The following is a 22,277-nucleotide window of genomic DNA, read 5'->3' as shown; positions in this document are numbered from 1 at the left end:
GCAAAATCTGAGGTTACACTGCTACCCTGTGGAAGTAACACAGATTACAGTGCACTTTTGAGCTTAATATTCAGATGCTAGCTTTGAAATGGATTTTAAGCAATTTTGACATAATGTTCATGTACAAAAGAAAGCAGGCAGCTGAGTACCTGTAAAACTTTACGCAGCTACACAAAAGCTACACATAGAGCAGACTGACCAATGTTTTGTTTTTTAAACGTGCACCCCAGGCCAGATCAATAGCTCTCTCTTCTGGAAGTGATATGCAAGTGTATCTTTAAATTCAGATGGAATTAATTATGATTTCCCTGCTTTGTTGAGTTAAAGCACTTTATGGAATGTTGCCATGTGAAAGTGTGTGAACTGTATGTTAGTACAAAGGCTACCAACATGGTCACTGACACACAGACATACAGACTTGGGGCCAGGACCCAAGCAAGAGCAGAACTTCATTTTGTTTAATTGTTTCGTTTCACGTGCAAGAAAAAAATGATCAAGGAAAAAAAAAATCTATTTAGGTTTATGTACATTACTGCCAACTGGTGAATTATGTATTATTCCTAAGACTCTGCAAGAAAATGAATAAATTAAGAAAACAGATTAGAGGTCAGAGAAAAATGGAGAAAAGAAATAGAGAAAGTACAGTATATCCATGAATATTAAAGTGCAGGGGGCAACTGTTGTGTACTGAACAGTAGTTCTAAGGTAAGTGTGTGACAGCAGATCGGGTTTGTGCTTGGAATTCAGTTTGCATTACTGAGGCAGCATTAAAAGCTGTGGTGGCATGTCCTGGGTAAGGAGTCTTATGGTCGGAGGAGGACGGAAGCTCCTTCTACGTCTCTCTGTTTTGGCTGTAATACTTCTGAGGTGTTTGCCTGATTTCAGCTGGCGAAACAGACAGCTGCTTGGGCGAGACGAGTCCCTTACGATCCTGGCTGCTTTGCTCCTGCATCTCCTTACGCAGATGCCCTGTAGTGGCAGGATAGCTGATTCGGTGCAGCGTTCTGCTGTCTGGATTGCTCTCTGCAGGGCTTTCCGGTCCTGGGCACAGCTGCTACCAAACCAGGATGCGATGTTCGGTGTCAGGGTACTTTCCACAGCACGACAGCAGAAGGTCTTCAGGATCCCTGATGCAACCTCAAACCTCCTCAGCCGTCTCCAGTGGTAGAGATGCTGCCTTGCCCTTTTTTTTTTGGACTGGGCTTTTATATGTTCAGTCCACATCAGGTCCTCCAAGATTTAGCTACACGCAGGTATTTCAGGCTGTTCACCCTCTCCACTGCAGTCCCGTTGGTGACGAGGCTGGTGTTGGCATCTTCCCCTAGGCTGAACGGCATCGCCACGATGCCAGGGTCTCCACGTCCTTAGTGTAGGTAATAAGAATAATAATAAAAAAAATAATAGTTATTATAATTTTAGTGTTTTTGTTATATTTTAATATACTTTTCAGCAGCTTGATGAAGCAGATTATTAACGAAATTAATGAAAGTCACCTTCCTGGTGCTGTTATTGTTTTAAATAGTCATAAATCTGGATACAACAGACTTAATGGTTTTCATGCCTGGCCTATAACCCTGAAAACTAAAACTATGTGAAAATCCACTGAGAAAATATATAAAATTATCAAATAATATACAAAAGTTTAAATGCAGGTATAAATATGTAATGACATAACTACTAATGACTAGTAGTAATTTATTCATATATTTTTCATGGTTCAATAATGCAGAAACACAATAATAAAAATAGAAAATAATAGGTAAACAGAGAAAAGCAACATCCAATAAATTTGCTTTATTTTAGCTTTTGGGGTTATTAGTGGATGTTGTTCTTTTTGCTAAGAGAAGGCATTCCATAAAGTCAGTGCGTGACAGCAAAATGGAGTTTCCCACTCTCTGTGTACAGACGTTTAGGCCCTTCAAAAAGATCAGCATTTGGAGATCTGAAGGATCACTGGGCCTGGTAAATCTATAAAACTTGGCTGTGTGTTCCAGTGACAGGTCTTACTTTAATAATACAACTGGCTACTGCCATCCAGTGTAGTTGCTGATTTATATGGCAATATTGCTGGGGTTTTTTTTTGTTTGTTTTTCATCAAATCATGTTCCGTTACATTTTGAACAAGTTGCAGCTGATCAATATCTTGTTTGGAGACGATCAAAAAATCTGCCTTTCTGCATCTCCTTGAGTAATACCCTTTGTATACCATTCATTAAGATGGTTTGGTTACATTTGTAAGGTAAGACATAAAGCTCAGATTTCTATCTATACATAGATATTTCAGATTTAGCAACACAGAGGCAGCAATAATGAACAGGACAGTGTCTTTGGGGCCTGCTGTTCTAATAAGCATTGCATCTGTCACATACTTATTTAAATTAAAGTGACGTTTAATTATTCATAAATAATTACATTAATTATGCATGAATTCTCGGTTGATAGAGATATACAATTGCATGGTATGTCAAATTCAGCAACATGCTATTTTATCCTGTGGTTTATGGAAACAAATAAAGTATGTAGAGTTGCTTTTTGGTTTGATTCGGTCTGCCTGCTAAGTAAACCTGAAATCGTTCAGTACGGTTCTGCTGAATTTTTTGTTATTTTGTCGTGTAAAATATTCTTTTATTAGCCAAATTCTACTCTGTGAGAAGTAGTCTTCCGGAACCTGAAGCTGAATTTTTCTCTGTTATTATTTCCGTATTATTAATCATTAAAAAGGAATGGTATAAGGTAATACTGTAACTAGTAAGTGTACCATTCTGAAGGTCTAGCTTTGTGTTTCTTCAGTTACTTATTGCCGTATGGCCTGTTTAAGGCTGATGTATTCCTTCCTTTGTCCATAAGGCAACAACTATGCAGTCAGGATGGCGGGCACACACAATTTACACTTCTCACAATTAAGTGATTTGTTAATAATTTACAAAAGTAATAATTACTCATTAATATTAATTTTATAAGAGAAATTAATTAATAAAGTGTATAACCAATAATAGTTTCATATTAAGCTTTTCTATTATTTAGTAATTCAGCATTCAGTATATGACCCTATACAGTTTATATTTTGTATCGAATGTTTTCTGCTGTCTTGAGAAGAAAGTTTTTTTTCAGTACAGTTGATAGTGTTTCCGTAGATGTCTTGTGTTATGCTCTTAAAAACATGCATACAGTGATGTTTATATTTCCTTAACTGCCATGAGAACAACTAAAGAGTGTTGATTAGCATGAAATGGAATCGACGAGAACCATAAGCGAAGTGAAATAGCTGGTGGAAATTACCGTTTTAATTTTACCCAATTACTGTTTTAATTTTACCCATCCAAAATTACCGTCTACAAATTTACTCGTCGTATCAGGTAATGTTACGCCGTCTAGGCTGAGATGTCCCCAAGATATGTTAAGATAATTGTGTGGAAAATAACGCAGAATCACGTTATGACATCGGAGTGATAGGACACGGGGGTGATGTTGCAAAGTGATCTGACGCAGAAAGAGGAAAGCTGCTGCCCATGAACTAACCCTTCGGTGACTGTCGGCGAGTGGAGGCGGTCGTGACAGAATTTTTTCAATCAGTCAAAAAAATAAAACACCCTTATGTACTGATTCTGGTTCTCTCTTGTCGTGATTGACCACGTGCGTGATATCTGAACAGCTAAGAGCGATCAATATGGATGCAAGAATGTCACATTTTTATAGTGCTGGGCAGAAGAAGGCTCTTTTAAAACGGGTTACGTCATTCGTGAGAAAACTGAAAGTTAAGTATCTGACAGACAAATAACAAAAGGCCCTGGCGATAATTGCAGTGATCTGACGGTCCTCGAGACAGTGTCCTGAAAAGCTTTGATGTGAGCTGATTCACAGCTGAATGCGACCGGTGGAGAGGAAGCTGTTGATCGCAAAGCTGATGAATGGGAGAATGACTGTATCTATTTCATGGAAGACTGAAGAATGGAAATGGTTGAGATGGCTGGTTAGTAGGTCATTATGGCGGCAAGCAACTGTGTGTTAAAGGAACGGGATTAGCGTGGGAGTGCGTTTTCTTGAAGGAAGCACTATTTTCTCGTTCTCAAAGTAGTTGGATGGAGAGATAAATAATCATTTCAGTGACAAGCCATGGAAAGAAGGAAAGTATTATATGCAGTGATCCTTTTGTGTTAGTATGTGTTACTCTTAGCTTTGCACACTTGAATGATCAATATTAATATTATCTTTGAAATGATCTAATCACAAATACTGTCCCACAAAAGGCTTTTGAAATGTCAACTATCTCTACTCTTTATAATGGAGTTGATCCGAAATCAGCCTGTTCTCAAAAATTGTAAATGAGTTAGTTGCAGTACCACTTAATTCCCCTCCCCCCCAAAAAAGAATAAAAAATATCATAAATGTACAAAAAATCATGCATAATAAATAACAGTAGCAGTGTGCAAACAAGTTAAACCATACAGTTGACTGTAAATTATTCATGCCTCTATACTGTCCCGTATTCATGTTCCCCTGGATATGTACTGTTGCCATAAATGCTTGGTTATTTTCATTCTTTTTTTGTCACATACCAGTTTGCACATGGTGGTCCGAAGATTTTCAGAATTCCAAGGAGTAAACAAAAAGTAGATTTGTGCCTCCACAGTAACGCATTTTAGCACTAAGATTGTCTGTCAGTGGCCATGATGAACAGGGGTGCCGTTAGAAGTCAATTTTCTTGCTTTTATGTGCTTTATAAAATGTGTAGTATTTCTGTCATTTTTGAAGTTGACAAGGTAGGGTCTTAAACACAAGTTTGATATTTCACATTCTATTTTATGACAAGAGGTGATAGCTGGGTAGCAAATTTTTGTCAAAAAAGCAGTATATCTTAGGTGTTTGACCATAAATCTGGTATGGAGACCTATCCTAAGGTGTTTAGCTCGCTATCAGTGAAACGTACTTGTACTCAGTGCACTGAGTACGAATTCAGACACTCCAAGGCTTAGCTATATTCCTCCAAAACAGAATGTAAGAAAAATGAGTTTGCATTATTCTTTTTTTGCCATCAGAAAGTGCTCTAGATGAAACAACAGACATGTAGTGTCCCCATTCACCATATTGATTGATGGTTATTGTGCTACATCAGTGAACATCAATGAGAATTTTTAAGTGCTGGAGTATTTTTTATCATAAAGCATTAAACTATGATTTATTACCCCCTTCCCCACAAAATACTTCATTTTCTGTGCATTTTTTGGGTTGAGAAAATGACAAACCTGTAGACGAAGGAAGTATCAGTGTTAAGGCTAATGGAGTATATTCACAGCAAAGAGGGTCTGGCCAGTTCTGGGGGCCCAGCAGTTTACAGTGGCTTTAAAACAACCGGGTCCTCGGGGACCAGACAGCCCACTTTTTTGCTCCTTCTCATCTTCCTACCAGGTCCTCAAGGAAAAACACTGCCCTAGGATACCTAAAATTGGAGTTTGGAACCCATCTGAAATTTGCCCAGAATTTCTAGATGTGCCCAGTGTTTTCATATTTTCATTCAGATTTTGTCACTTGCAGTGCTGAGGTTCAGGGATGTGCCCAGGGTTTTATTCTACCTGAGCACTTAAGCATTCAACTGATGTAATTATTACCAGATTTTACCTAATACAGGGACTTACATTTGTCCTGAGGATGTTAAAATGGATCCAACAAAAAATCTGTACACATTACCACCCTCCACTAAAGCAACTAATAAATATCTTTGCCAATACATTGTTGTTGTTATTTATTTTGTCACCCAGATATTTTTGAAAGGAAGGAAAACAGAAGCGATAAAACAGTTTTTACCTGGGTAATCAGAAGCTTTTGTGTGATTGTCTGTTATATTAAACCTAAACATTACTTTCACGGCCATATTAAAGTGTCATGGAAGATTCCTGCTTGGTTGTACTAGGGTACAATGGCTCTCCCTCTGGACTTTAACTCCTGACAAGCCATGGCATTTTGAGATCCCCTTAAATTGCTTTGATTAGCATAATAATTAGTTTGTTCAGGTATGTGAGTGCAAGGCAGGATTGAAATCCTGAGCACAGGACAGCTTGCCAGGACATGGACTGAAAACCTCTGTGTGGCTGTGGGGTTTCTTTGATCTTTGTAAAGAAGCAACATTTTGTGTTTTAAAGACCCACGCGCTATCATATGCTATTAATCCTGAATGCTTCACTTAATGTAGAGGCACATAAAAGTCCTGGAAATGAGTTCTATTTCTGCTACACGAAGAAGTGTCATGCATAATAAAATGTTAGAAATAATTCGTTGAGACTGCAAGATATGCTGAACTTTCACCCTCTTCCACATACCCCTAACCTGCAGAATACTGTAACCTTGCAGACCTTTGCAACTTTATTACTGTGGACAAATATTTCTATTTCAACATAGGACATTATTGATAGCTTTTGAATATTTGAATTCTGATCATTACCAGAAATAGAAAACATGTTCTTTTGCTTGGTTTCCTTTGATCCTGATTATTTACGACTGATTAAATGTTGAAATGATCACCCCTTACTGTTCACTCTGTTATCTAAATGGGGCCCAACATTTTCCAAACAGATCAAGGTTGCAAAGGTCAGTTTCAGAGTGTCTGTTTATTTTAGAAAGTGCCACCATGTTTCCTTCAGTTCTGGACTGGAAGCAGTCTAAAAGTAAGAGAAAAGGGTAAAAGTTTTACTTTCTGTATGTGAGTACATAGGGCAGGAACGGGGAAATAACTTAAAACACAGACCGGAGATGAGTGATGCATCTACTGAGTTCATATGCATGAAGTGAAAGTGAGCTGTAAGTGGCTGTCTAAGAGAATAGTGCCATAAGGATGTTTTGCCAATACTGACTGGACTGTGGATGTACAGTGGGCAGGACGTGCTGCCAGGTCTGCAGGCAGCTTGTTCATTGCTCTGACTATTTAGACAATGCATACAGTACATAAGCTACAGTATACATGCACGGTGAGCTACTCTAATTCACTGACACCCCAGTGTTACAACCTTTGGCTGTAAATGATGGTTACATAAGAGTGCTCACAGGAAATGCCAGTGAAATAATACAACCAATACAACCAGATACAATATTCCACTGATGAAAAATGCAACTTAACAAGCGTTTGCTATTTCTATTTGTGACACAAATGATTTTCAAGTGAAGGTACCACAGTGCAAGTCTATTCTTTTTAGAAAAATAAATACTTGCTTCGAAATTTTGTTATATATTTCAAAAAACAAATTCATTATAAAAATAGCTGCCGTGGTATAGTATTAGTATTCCCATTTCCCTTTCACTACTAAATACTAAAACCTTCTCGAGCCCTTTGTTTCAACCTCTGGTCATGTAATTTATATCTTGCAGCACGTTGACGCAGTTCAATACAATAAACAAATGCTGAAAGAAGTTGTTTTCATAATGGAAATTCCATAAAATAGTCTAAAAGGTCAGAAGTCACTTTCTTAGCACCGCTTCTATCTAAACACATGTACATGGACGCACATTACAGGCTGAACTATCACCTCTGCCTGACCCAGTTTGGAGATCAAGTCGAAATGGATGGCAGGATTCCCCACAGCCTCCCTCGCCATCCATTAGCCACTCTCACTCTTGACTCATGTACCAACTGCAGCTTTACTCTCATTACCATTAGGATTTGCCCCCTGTAGCTAACTCTGTGTTTGATATTTAATGCAAGTAACTCTCCTCCTTACTCTATCCCCACCTCAATCTTTGCTGAGTATGCTACAGAGATTAGACAGAAGCTGTGCCTTTTTATCCTTTGGAGAAATCTATTCTTAAATTACGAAATGACCTTCTCTTAGTTTTGTCCTCGATAGCTGTAATTACAGCTTGTATCAGCAAGGATGCCAATGTGGAACTGTAGTCATTTCTGTTAGGAGACACTTTGTAAATCTTCCTGCATTGTTATGACTGCAAGGTTGACTAAAAGACTTGCCACTTATACATGTTGTTGCCCTGCTCTGAAATTAATTGGGTGAAACTTGTTGAATATCAGGCGTAGCCCTCATTTAGCGCTCATTCCTTCAAAGTTCAAAGGAAACAGCAAACCTCCCCTAACTGCTCCGGGCGCCTTGTCATTTTATGTGACGTTTTCAGTGGCTTAACGCAAATCCCTGATTTCTTCGGTTTCCACATTTAAATCTGGAACCACAAGAGGACTGAACCAAGGCTTTAAGCCTGTAATAAATCCCTGCATGTTCTACAAATCTTCATGAAATTTTCCACTTGGGAGCGAAGCTGAACTCATTCCTTGACATTTATTTACAAAGTTTTACCAAAGTTGGATCAGAATATGTTATATTTGAATGAGAAAAGAATTTAAAAAAACATGCAAAAAAATCAGGCAGATGCAAACTAACACAAAAATGTTTTAGCACTGATCTTTTTAAAGATATTTCAGGAATCGTTTTTGAAAACATATTTTGCCTATAGAAGATATTCACTTAAGTAAACAGTAATACTAAATTAATTCAAATACTTTCTTAGCTATGTTTTTCATTTAAAGATTATTACACTGTAAAATAGGAATCTCATGAGATTTTGATGGTTTTTAAATGTGATTCTTTTTTTCCAGTGACAGCTGTGATCAAGCAAAACAAAGTTCTATCATCTGTTCTTAGCTAAACAATCTGTGTGTTCACTGTGAACGGCTTCTGGTTATGCTCTAGAGAACTTAGCATAACTGAGAGAAACAATTTCAAGTCATCGGCATAGTAAATTATGTGTTTTTTTTCTAACCAATCAGATTGCAACAGATGGCTTCCAGAATAAAATAAAAAAAAACACACAAATATGCTTCATACAGCCACAGTATAGTTATCCCAGTTTCAGCAAACCACAGTACTTATACAAATAAACTCTTAGTGGCATCAGCAATGACTGATGGTATCAGCGATGACTAATAATCTCACTTGTTTACACTGCCATTGTAAGGGCTGTTAAACGGAACCCTCTCTAACTACTCATCTGTCATTTAAAGTTTGTTATTAAATACAATACTGGAATATTTTTGTTTTGTTGTCGCAGTCAAAGTTGCAACAAAAAAAGAAAAATGTAAGCAAGTGTTGAGTGTGGGTAGGTGGGAAGGCACATTAGTGCCACAGGACTGGCCGCACTTTGGCATTGCCGTGGTGATTGATCACCAGACTTGTGCCCAAAGGTAATCCCAGTAAATAAACTCAGCTGACCCTGGTTGGACTGAGTGGTGTTTGGGTCTTAAATTGGGTCAGCTGTGTGGCTTGAGGAGGGTTGTGGAATGCAGACAGAAGGTCTCTCACTGAATTTAACAGTTTCTGGAGTCTGTTCTGAAGATTGGTTGAAATGTTGCAGTGTAAAGAAGTTCCTTTGCTTGATCCTTACTGTCCCATAGCTTTATAGCCCTGTGGGAAACCTCCATCCCTAAACCTTTAATGATAAGAAATACTTTATTTATTAAGAAATCTCCTTGGCAATTTCATGGCAAGAATCGCTTGCAATGTTTACAAATATAGCATTAGAAGTGTCGTGCTATAAATATACACAGTATATTACAGTAAATGACATACAGTACAGTGCTCACAGAAAGTCTTAGGACACTTGCTTAGTTCTGTAAAAATGCTGCTAATGTATTGGTTTCATAAGAAAAGTCCATTGACAAGAAATGTTTAACATCTGCACACATCTCCCATCAGATCTGTTCTTGCCAAAGTCAATAAACATTTTAACTCAGAACAGCTTTTTTAAAACTATAATTTGAGTTTCAATTTATTGCTACTTCGAAAGAATATTTACTTAAAATTACTGATTGTTTCTAATGTGATATATATTTTTTGTTGTAAACAAATTAATAAAATATTGATTTTTGTTATAAAACAAAAAAAATAGCATTTTTTTTTTACTGAATTAAACACGCATCCGGAGACTTTCTGTCAACACTGGAGATTTTTCTTGGTTTTGATTTTAACACAATAAAAGTTTTACTACCACTGTGTTACTAACACCGGCTTTTTAATACATTGTTAAGCGCAGATTCATCCATAAGTGTCAAGTCTTGGGATTATTTAAAAAATTTCTCCCTCATTTATCAAGTTGTGAATCTCTGACGAAACCCCAGTCCCCAGAGCACTGTGCCTCTCAGTGTTGACCATGAAAGCCAATCCTGGATAATTGTTACAAATTAGGGAAAGGAGACTGTGTCTATGTCTTAAGGTGGGAAGTTATACACCCCCTAAAAAAAAAAAACTACATAAATCTTCCTCTTTTTAACTCTTTGTCTTCTTGCGGTGCACTGCAATATTTCTCTCATGTGTACATGATAGCCTCCTCAGTTTGCAGGTGAGAGAGACAACGCAGTTTGATGTTGGCCAAATAATATGCCTTGTGTAGAAGTGACAAATACCAGCCAACGCTCTTTGTGATCCATTGTTTGGAGGGTAGGGAGTCCAGGTGGTAATGGATGGGCTTTAAATCATGCCTGTCTCCTCCTCCGACGAGGCCACCTGTTCCCCCATACTCCTCTTCCTCAAAGGATGAAAGATGAAAAGTGGTTTAGTCCGGTGGGAATTAACCCTCTTAGTTCCATTCTCACGGGAGCTTATGCTGGGGTCTCTGCGTTCCATCCACCTGTGGAATTGATGTTTCGCCTGAGGTGGAAATGACCGAGGTAAAAGACATCAAGACAGAGATTACCCATCTATATATCAGCCGCGCTCACCCAAACCCTTCTTTACCTGCTAATCAATAGATAAATCTGTCTGGCGGTTCTTTCATCTTGCAGTTTTCGGATACATATCAAAGAATTGCTTTAGGCCACTATAAGTAACGCCAATTTGTTTACAGCTGTTGTGGTCGTGCTAGTCCCAAGAAGACGTCTGTGGTAAATGTTCTCTGTGAAAAGGCCCGAAGCGTGGGCTGAAAGTCAAGATCAGATCAGGAGATGAAAGGCAGTGTCTGCCGGTGGGGGGTGTCTAAGTTGAGGTGGGTCGCTGATAGGATGGTCAGCTCTACATCAGCGAGGTCACCGAGACACAACAGAATGCTGCTGACCCCCTGCCATCTGTCGGCTAACCCAAGCGACATCTATCAGAAGCTTCCCCCTCCCAGTAATAAGCATGCGGTCAGTGGGATCCATGCTGTCATCTTACCTTTATCTTTCTACCTGTGTTGCAAATTACCAAGGTGAAGGAGCATGACATGTTGTTCCCTTATGGACATCATACTGTTGGAGCTAGAGTGGAAGTACATAGATTATTATTGGGAACCGAAAAAGGATGATGTAACAACTTTAGACAGCTGGACTTTTCCAAGGCTGCTTCGACTTGTGTGGCTAAGTAGTTCGCCAATGGATGGTGTTATTTATCAGAATCAGGATCACAATTCACTTTATTAGCCAGGTACACCTGTATGCACTAGCAATTTATCTTAGCAGTATTGGTACATACTTCACAAACATAACAAACATAAATTATGAAAAATAACTTAAAAAATAGAAATAAAATAGATTTAATAGATGAGTGATGACTGCAAATCAGTATAGATCACAGTCATTAATCTATATTTAAAAAAAATGCAGTGTGTGCAAATCCATCTATCCGTGCAAGCTGGAGTAATGCCTGAAACAAGGTTCCCATGTAAATAATGTTATACTTCAGTCGTAATGTTATACTATAAGTATACAAGCGCCTGCTTGTGGCAAAAGGGCGGAGCGTCGGCATAAATGTGAGGAGTCCAAGAATGTGCAAAATGTGTGGGTAAAGGTTCAGAGATGTACAAATATGACATGCTGCCCTAATATACCTAAATGGTACAATTCCTATTCAAAAATGTTGCAACCGTGCCGGAATATTATGGTAAATGTTGCCATTTTTGTACCGAGATAAGTGATGGTTCTTTTAGTTTTAGTTCTGTAAATGAATCATCGGTAGTGGCTACAACAGTCAGTTCATTACCGGTATGGAGCTACAGGTTCCAGTGACCATTCTTTGGCTCCTTGTCAGAAACAGTCTATGTGCAAGGGAAGGACTGGCGCTCACAAAAGGTGCTGAAAGTGGTGCTGAAAGCGGCCGGATTCCTGAGCAGCAGTGGACGCCACTGATCTGTTATTGAGCTACACTGGAGGATGTGCATGTCATAGGGCTTGAGGTTCAGGAAAAGAGGGCTAGCTCCGCTCCTCCTCATTGACTTGGTAAATGGACTGTGACAAACCCACTCAGAGCCCTGGCCCTCACCCCCCGCCATCCATAATGCCACGTTCACTCAATAAGGCAGATTCACTCCTTCCTTCAGCACAGCGCAAACAGGGCGAGACATCTACGCCTCCATGAATCAGGAGCCATGTTCATGGAGACTCTTTAACCTGGTTTCAGGTGATGACACAGTAAAATACCGATGTCTGGGCTGTGAGACAGCCAGTGAAAAGGCAGATAATGAGTGCAGTGTGGACCTCCGTCCATGCAGGTGGTCCTGAATAGAGGAGCAGGTTTGTCGAGGTGGAAGAGGAACTGACAGACTGGTCAATGACACACTGTTTATTTACCAGACATTCAATGAAGGAATGTTTGGCACCAAAAGTAAAAAATTTTTAACTCGCGCAATGTCAAATGATGCCATATTATTTTTTGTTGATAGCATACTAATTTGGTGTAAATGTTTGGTATGTTGCTTGAGTGGTGCTTTTATCTGAAGCTGGCCATGTTGTTAGAGCAGTTGGGTTATTTACAAAGCAGCAAGACCACCCTCATAGTTGCATTCAGGTCACAAATCTATGTCCTTAACCATCATGTAACTTCCTGTGCATAAGTAAGCATTAGCACTGTGTTAAGCAACCATGTGTAATGATACTTTATGGGCAACAACGAAATAAAACAAGTTTAGGCTCATTCACTTTTTTTTTTTATTAATATGCATTTCGTATTACTTATCTTCTGAACTACTACATATTTGATTATTTAAATCCACCCTCTGTTTCTGTACTACTTCTGAATGAGCATTTCAGACTTATTCATAATTTACTGTCATTCTTCCTTTTCTTCTTCATTTTTGTGGAATTCCACCAAAAAAAAGGGATCGTAAGTTTGCAGCTTTGTTCTATTCATCTAAAATTATATACTAATCTATTTTGTAACAGGCTACAGTGGGGTGGGGGGGTGCGTATCCCAGCCAGCATAGAGAACAAGGCTTCAGAGTGCCGTGGACGGGATGCTGGTCCATCACAGGGCACATACTCACACACACACAGGATTGTACACGGGGAAACCTGTGCAGCAGACACAGCAGAGGCAGGACTGCAGCCCTCACTGCTGGAGGTGTGAGGCAAGAGTGCGATCCTCTCAGCTTCCAAGCCACCCTAGAATGGCCAAGAGCTTTCTAACACTTATGGTGCATAAGATCCTTTGGGGAATAAATGTGGTAGTTGGGGTGCATACTTCACAAAATATTGTGTTAAAACCTTTTTCTGCATTTATAGGAAAAAATGTACCTTAAAAGGGGGAGTGCATTTTACGCTGTAGCAGATTGCTGGCTCTTATGAAGAAGATCTATAAATCTGTGTCTCTATTTTTTCATTATACATGTTTACACGTTTTGTATTAAAACATGGTTTAAACATTCATTGCGAACATAATTCTCATCAAACAGGCAAGTGCTGACTTAATGAGTGATTGCGGCCATATGGGTGTCTGCATATCTGATGGTCAGAATTATATTAAAACGTGATGGTGAGCAGAATAATTAATCATCCCTTCCTTAATTAGAATTCTTATCTTTTTCTTGTGCACTCACATCTGCTTATTTGTAAAACATGTTCAGTGTCAACAATTTTTCCAGGCTCCTTGGTGGACAACTGTTAATACTGAGACAGGCATGACAACACAAGTCACGTTGTCACAGTCTGCACATTGACAGGGTCTGCTGAGGCGGTGTGTAATCTTCCACGTCAGGTACCACCAAAGTTTTTGAGATGACAAAAATTTAATAATGGTCTTAAGTTTAGAGACAAGTTCTAGGGTGGGGCTGAATCCATATAGCATTGTTTTTTCAGTCTATTGTGACTTATAATCTAAAATGGTGCTTTCTGTACCACACAATGCCGTAGAAAAGAGTTTGATATTGGGGGGGGGGGGGGGCAACTTAATGATTTAAGTATAAAGGTCTATTTCTTTGGGGATGGCAAATGAAGCTTAATTATTTGCTGGGGGGGGGGATGTCCCCCTCCCCCCATTCCTAGGCCCCGCTGCCTTGTCCCAGTTCTTATGCCCCCCAGTACCACAGTAGCGTTCTTCACACTGCATTTATATATTTTTGCATGCGCACAATCATCCATCCATCCATTTTCCAAACCGCTTTTCCTACTAGGTCGGAGCCTATCCCAGAAACAATGGGCACGAGGCAGGGAACAACCCAGGATGGGGGGCCAGCCCATCGCAGAGCACACTCACACACCATTCACTCACACATGCACACCTACGGGCAATTTAGCAACTCCAATTAGCCTCAGCATGTTTTTGGACTGTGGGGGGAAACCGGAGTACCCGGAGGAAACCCCACGACGACATGGGGAGAACATGCAAACTCCACACACATGTGAGCCAGGCGGAGACTCGAACCCGTGTCCCAGAGGTGTGAGGCAACAGTGCTAACCACTGCACCACCACACCGCCCTTGCGCACAATCAGACTTATTTAATTTTAGTCTGTACCACACCACTGCAACATTGATGGTTGGTGCAGTGTTTCGTGTTTTGTGACATTCCTGCAGCCAAAGGAAATGGATTGTGCCCTCATGCCATGAAAGCATGATATAGTGACCAAGAAAAATGTGGAGAAAAATCCTAATTAGTATTTCATTATTCAAAATTTTCCTTTTTACTGTATTGTGTGGGTGTCGCGGCATTTACCAGTTGTCCAATTGAGCAGTAATATAATTTTCAATTAAAATACCTCTCTACATTAATAGGTGCATTTACTAGCCGCAAACAGCGTTTAAGCTAGCTCAGTGCAGCAAGCCATTAGGCCATTGATAGATTTCAGACCATTAGGGAGGAGTACAAGGAACAAGGTGCTGTTGGTTTTATTAAATAACCTACTGTCCACGCGCCAAGTGGAACAGGGGATTCATCAGCCATTTTATTACTCAAGTCTTTATGTTTATGTTCAAACAGTGTAGGAGAGTGTTCAGTACAGAGGAAGGGTCCTGCATCTATTACCATACCCTGCAGTGTTCAGTATGCATGGGCGTAGAGTTTACAGAGGAACTCTCCAAGTCAGGTAAAAAAAAAGTCACTTAATCAGCTGTAGAGAAATTCTAAAGACTCTGCAAAATTTTAAGCTCAAGAAAATATTATCTATAATTCAATAGATAAAAAAATCAATAATGAAAGCAATTCTATGTGTTTCATCAGCGACATAAAGTCAGAAGCTGCAGAAACAGCCAATGTAAAATGTTTTGGGATGGCTGGGTCACTGTCCTCTAAACATAATGTAAAACCGAGATGGGAGGGCGAGTCGGGGTGGCGGACAGAGACCTAACTGCAGCTACACTTACTGTTAAATCATTGTTTAATTATTTGTCATTTTGAAACAATCTCTGATTTTGTTATATTTTAAGTTAGTAATTAAATGTTCATACTCGTTTGTGTGATACAGACAGAGACATAACCTCAAGTTAGCTTGGCTGACTGTGAATTTTTAATAAGGTTGTTCATATTATATAAATGCTTATTCAGCACAAAGCAAAGACTCTGCCTGCTAAGCTAAGGGTATAACAAGTTATTTTTTGCTGAACTTACTGTCTGTATGCTGTTGCTCTGAATTTAATTTTCATAATACAGACCTGTGTTTAGCCTTGAGTAGTAATTACAAACAACAATTAATAAAGTAGGGTATTTCTTAAGAATATAGATTCTATACATTAAATATCATAAGTACCATGATTATATTAAATAATTGAATTTGAAAGGTTGAGAGAGTGATAATTAATTTAAGATAACTACATTACTTGACATAATAATCCATGAACAATGGTATCATTATATCACTAGTAACTGATATTTAACTGGTGGTCTGTCCAGCCGTTACACAGACCACAGTCCATCTCCTACCAGATGCTGGTGACAGTGTACTGGGAATAATGGCCTTTTAGCTAGTGACTGGCCACCTTCTGTCAAGAGGGCTGGTGCTGGTGTTCTGCTCTCTCCTCCTCTAAAAACGAAAATTTCCGTTCATCACAGCCCCAGAAGACAGGGTGCCTGGGCTGACAGGAACATGCAGTGTCTCTCATTTCATACGCAGCCTTCCAGTTGGATTTGCACAGTCAGCAGAGGCTTGCAGCTCACTTCCTAAACATGCAGTGACTTTCCTGAGCCGACTGTTTGCTGAGAAACCACTGCTAATCGGGCTGAGTTCGTTTCCCATTGAAACTTTTGTCGCATTTCCAAATTTGAGAAATTCAGCAGCAAAATAAAAACATGGCGACCATCTGTATTTTATATGCCCTTCTATACATCTACTTGTTTGACAACAAGCATTAGCTGTGATTTGAAGCGCAAATAAACACTCATACCTTTCACTGCATTGTAATTTTGAGATGACAATCAATTTAAAATAAGTTCTTGTGCCTTTTTTATATAACACAAATAAAATCTGAATTATGAATAAATGATATATACACGAAGTTGAATTCATAAATTTCATAAGCCATGTTTGGTTCATGCGAGTAAATTCCTCTACTGTTGAGTCAAAACAACTTGCGATTTTTATTGTAACAGCAGCACATTAAGTGTGATAATTTAATGTTTTGTCACAATATTTGTATAAACTTTTCCTGTTACTGTATAGAGACACAGACTTCATGTGATGTGCTTATGGATGACTGTTGTGTTATGTAGGTCTGCCAGCTGTTAGACATATTTATTGCGATTGTTTAAAACATACCATATAAAGAAATGTGGAGCATTTTTATTAGTGAGAGAATGGACCGCATTCAAGGATCCACACCCAGTCATATGCTTTCAGTCCAAATCCATATCGCTTTGATCCTACATTAGCCACACTGACTGCGACAGAAATGTATTATGCATTTCAGGCCGGCTGTTTCAGTAAGAGTGCTGCTATGTGAGTACAGTCAGAATCCTACACCTAGGTTGGGCCGCCAGCGTAGGCCATGATACAAGCAGGGTGAGACATTTTATGGACGGGGGAGGAGCGTAACTGCAATGGGACGTATAGTCTGTATTGATTGGCCGCCCTCATAAATCCATGCATTGCACCCATATCGAGTTCACTCATCGCCGTTATTCCCATGGTAATTTTTGGGCAGTGTCACAGTTTTTCTGGAAGGTACAGCAAATAATCTTTCACGCTTAGTTGCATATAATCTAGTGTCTACTGTCATTGTAGTAAAAGAAAAAAACGTATAAAATTAGAATCTGGTACTTTAAATGTATCTGCACCCAAATTGCCTGCCTGTGTGTCTCTGCCTTTGTGCAGTCCCTGTACAAAAAAAAAAAAAAACGTTATCCCTCAAGCTGGTAATGTTCTTGAAAGCAATGAAACAATGAAATTAAACCAGTGAAGCAGCATGTGTGGCATATTTAGCCGGCCTTCCTCCCTGGGGTAATTTCATTCCAACATGCATACTGATGAAGGCTGTCGGCTCCATCCCTGAACACCCCGGTGGGTCTTGGCAGTGTAACATCTAAATAAAACTCCATGCAGAACAGTCTCCCTGTTTCCCAGCAGCAGGCTTCCCACAACTCGAGGGGATTTAGCTAATGGAATATTCATGCTGAAACAGGATAGATGCAGTGCGGAACAATCCGGTAAATTAGCTTTGAGGGTCCTTCCTCCTGATTTGTCCATTTTATGTGTTTGTGGCTTGCGAGAGACAGGCAGAAAAGCAGTGTACTGTAATTCAGTTCTGTGGTGGACAGGGATGTCTTCGGGGTCATCGCCGAGCAACGCCTCGTACACCCACTGTGCCCTTGACGGTACAGTAATACCACAGTGCAGAACACAGAAAAGCACACGTATACTGGGCAAACTGGCAAGGAAGCCATTTTTGGACTCTGCAAAACACTGAGCTTGATTTCTTTTGCATAATAAAATAAGTACAATGTAAACAATGTTGAGGAATAAGATAATTACTTTAATTACTTTAGCAAACTTTCACAGGCCTGAAGGGACATGGGTTCTGAAGTCTGAATAGCTGACTGTAATGATCCTGCAGTAATATTGAGCTTGTCTTTTATAGACTTCGAAGAGATCCCTCTGGTCGCTGTCCAGGAACTCAATAACATATTGAAACAAGGGTATTTGGAGAAGAAACGAAGAGGTAAGAAAATCTTTTATTTCTTGAATTTTTTTTCTTACTTTTACTGGCAGATTTGCCATGTTCTGCACTTGACTGTTTATTTTCTATTATTCTTCTCAATAGGTTCTTATACTATAAAAATAATTTCGAGTTAAAGCTACTTTAAATAAATCTGCGCTACTAAGCCAGGGCCCGTCTTTGATTCAGAACTACACATTGGAAGATGGATGTTGTGCACAATAGTGGGTAAACTTACAGTACATGTAGGCTAATGAACTCCGATTGTTATGTTCATTTACACGCATCATAAATAACACATATCTGGAACAAAAATCCTATAAGTCCTATAATGTAAAGCAATTACTTTGTGTGAGGTTTGTTTTCCCAGTGAAGTCTATCATATTTTCCTGCTGTTCATTCATTGGATTTAAACACGTGCTCCCTGGAAAGAGCAGGGGCTTATTGTGTCAGACCCCGTTTAGGAGGCTTCGTTCTTTCTGGCTGATCTAAGGTTCTGCTGATCTGCTGCTCCTGCTCCATCCCGTATCCATCCCGTAGGCACTCTCTCACCTCTGTCCTCTGCTGCCTCATTGGTCCAGCCTGTACCACCAAACTTCTCCATCAAATGAGGACTGCAGACAGCAGAGCTGCGCTTTTCAGGCCCCTAGCACTTAAAGGTTCTTTCCTGTTATTCAGATACCTGATAATGAAACAAAATCGATCTGTTTGCTGAACTAGTGTATTTCTGCTACTATAGTCATTCGGGGGCCGATGCTGTTAGGAACGCAGCGTAAGTGTGACAGCATGCTAGTGGATAAAATATGAAGTGATCATCTAAAAATGCTGATAACTTTAAGGGCCATTTTTAAAAAAGCATATGTAGTAATAGCCCTCCTAATGTTATGACTAGCCTCTCGTACAGTAGTTTATTATTTACCACATCATTGCTTTTGGGAAGACATAACAAGCTAATGAATAATTAACCATACAGTACGTGCTGCGCATATTTCAAGTTAACGACAAAAACCTCAAGGCAGAGAAATGTCATTAAGTATTCAGAATGAGAGTACACTGTTACATTTTATTAGTAGGAAGCAAGTCTGGCATTATTGTCATGAAAACAAACCTAAAAGTTGCATTATTATTATTATTATTGTTATTATTATTATTAGTAGTAGTAGTAGTAGTAGTAGTAGTAGTAGCAGTAGGATACAAGCTTCATTTATTCAAATTAATTGTGTATAATTGTTTAGCAGTTTGACATCATTAATTCATTGGTATAAATCAGCATATCAGCAAGTTCTGACAAAACAGCATAATAAGTTACCCTTTTGTAAGATAAAATAATGTACAATGTCATGCCAGTTGCCATAATGTCATGTTTATGCCATGTTTTTTCCACTTTTGTCGATTAATGGATGTTTTCCAGTCGTGGAGATATTGTTTAAATGCAAGCATTACTCACCAGTGGGGCATCATCTTGCATTTATGATCTTAGCCAGGTGTAGGTGAGTGTATTGAGTGTTTGTCAGAAATGCCAAGTAGACTGAGCGCAGAGTCTGTATTTGAATGCTGCCAGGTTTATTACTTGAAGCTTTATGCATGCTAGTCATGAAGAGATAATTACACCCACCTTGTAAAAACGTTCTTTATGAGAAAAATTGTCATCAATGTTTCCAGTCTATTCGTTTTGTTGTTTATCCTGTTTTCACTGTTAATATCGCATCCACTTGCCATTTAGTTCACGTTCCGCTCTTGCAACAGGAATAGGAAACATTTTATCTTGAGATTAATTGTTTGACTCCATATGCATAGTCATTTTCTTAGCGGGCTGCTGAATTCTACCAGCGCTGTGTTTCTTATGGAATAGAAATGGCATTTTGTCAATAACTTCATAGTAGTCGTTCTGCGTTTCCATGTAAGACGGCAGGTAATGCAGGGGTTAAACGCATGTGATTGCTTCCCATAATGTCCAATGGAAGAGCCCACCTGCAATAACTCCGAGTAAGATGCCCCAAGTTTACCTCCAAGCATAAAAACACCCCTTAGCAGAGGAACAGCCTTTTAGGTCATTTTACAGGAATAAAAGAAGCAGGTGTTGAAATAAACCAGTTGAATGGAGCTTTGCCATTTTAACATTTATTGGCATTAAGCACAGATGGGTTTGCGTGGGTTTTGTGGTTCCATTTTTATTTATATTTTCATTTACAGTCTTTTTAAGCTGGTAAACAAAAGGCTATTTTTTTTGTTTTCTACATTTGTACACACTCATTGTAAATGTTTTGTTTTTTTAGATAAGGTACGATTTTTGTCTTGTACTACATTTACTGTTTGAAAATGTGTTAATGTTTAATGCACTAACATCAGTTACTGTTGTGTTCAGATCACAGTTTCTTTGGGTCAGAGTGGCAAAGGCGTTGGTGTGTCCTCAACAACACCATATTTTACTACTTTGGCAGTGACAAAGGTTTGTTCGCATGTCTTTCCCTTTGCAGATATTTATAATCTCTTTAAAGGCATTTGTTTAGTTGCAACATCAAAGTTTTCCAAGTTTATATTTTGCGTATCACTGTCTAATTTTTATTAAGTATTTTATTTATTTATAGTCAGCGCCTACTTACTTTGGACCTGACTTTTTCAGGAAAATTGCAATCCAATGTAATAGACCGAAAGAGTATCACAACATATATGCAAGAACTTTTTTAAGATATTAAAATATATTACAATACTTATCACTTACATTCCGCTAAATAGTCAGTATAAAAGCTGTGGTTTCCCTGAGAAATTACCTTCACCTGAACAAATCCTACACAAACAACGTGTCATTTTTGCTATGAGGTCATTTAGCCACATACTATATATAAGTCTATAAGCTAATGAATGACAGAAAACAAAGTTGTCATTCTCTTCCACCAGAGAAACAGCAAAAGGGCTGCTTCTACATCAATGGCTACAGCGCGGAGCTGGCCACCAACCTGCGGAAAGACTCAAAGAAAAATGCGTGCTTTGTGCTGAAAGCCCCTGACCAGCGCCCATACCAGGTCTGCACCAAAGCTCCCCATTTTCTGCACTTCATATGCACGTCATCATACTAGCCCTTACAGAAATCCGCACATAATTAAAATACTGGCCAATCTGAGTGTAGTGTGAGAAGAATGTTTCCTAGGACCAAAGAAGGCATAAATCATATTTTTAACTCAAATTTAATTTACTACAGCACAACCAATCAGATCTTGTATGACATGCGTATTCCAGGCGAAAGATTCAGATGCGTTAAATGCAGCAAGTGTTTCATTTAATATATTATTACTTTCCTAATTGACTATTTGTATTCCAGTGCTATAGATAACTGTGGTACCAACAAAGAGATTAAGATTGACTCACTTTTATAGGCAATTTTATAGTTAATTTTATATTCAAAATGTACATTGGTTCAACTGTTATTTGCCAGTTTTAACAGTTTTAAATATACATAATTATATCAATGGGACATTAATTATCTTTGTTTAGGAGTGGCCAGCATTACTGCTAGGGACAACCTGGCATTATCTTGTAATTAGCTTTCTCCGCTTTAATTTGAAGTAGTCGTGTTGGCAGCTTACAGTATGTTGGCTACAGCCGAACATATTCTTATTAAGAAGTGAATTGCTGATCTTGCTGATTTATCACGTGTAATTTCACATTGTTTTATTGTACTTGGCACCCATGATTATTTTCCTGCGCATTCTTATCAGAGAATATTAACTGTATTATGGTGGAAATTAAAATAAAATGTGCTTTATATTGTGCTTTATATAACAGTCAATCTGTAGCTCAGCTCCTTGTTTTGAAAATGATGGAATTGATAACTGTAATGGAGGGTTTTCCCTGCAGTTCACAGCCAGCAGCCCCCAGGAAGCCAGAGACTGGGTGGACCAGATTAACTTTGTCCTGAAAGGTGAGCCAGAAACATATTTAATTCTGCACCAATCCTGAAG

General features: G+C 38.9%; 1 protein-coding gene across 2 annotated transcripts in view; it reads left to right on the top strand.

The window, feature by feature from the left end:
* skap1 (src kinase associated phosphoprotein 1) overlaps nucleotides 1–22,277 on the top strand; it is a 136,399-nt gene that overhangs the window by 77,037 nt on the left and 37,085 nt on the right. For both annotated transcript variants that reach the window (XM_049013650.1, XM_049013652.1), the window contains exons 5-8: nucleotides 18,241–18,321; nucleotides 20,684–20,767; nucleotides 21,217–21,341; nucleotides 22,174–22,237. In XM_049013650.1, coding sequence (XP_048869607.1) covers nucleotides 18,241–18,321; nucleotides 20,684–20,767; nucleotides 21,217–21,341; nucleotides 22,174–22,237 — 354 coding nt within the window. The remainder of the gene's footprint in view (nucleotides 1–18,240; nucleotides 18,322–20,683; nucleotides 20,768–21,216; nucleotides 21,342–22,173; nucleotides 22,238–22,277) is intronic.

The sequence above is a fragment of the Brienomyrus brachyistius genome, chromosome 5 (genome assembly GCF_023856365.1).
Source record: "Brienomyrus brachyistius isolate T26 chromosome 5, BBRACH_0.4, whole genome shotgun sequence".
Classification (NCBI taxonomy): Eukaryota; Metazoa; Chordata; class Actinopteri; order Osteoglossiformes; family Mormyridae; genus Brienomyrus; species Brienomyrus brachyistius.
This window is presented reverse-complemented; position numbering and strand designations above follow the sequence as displayed.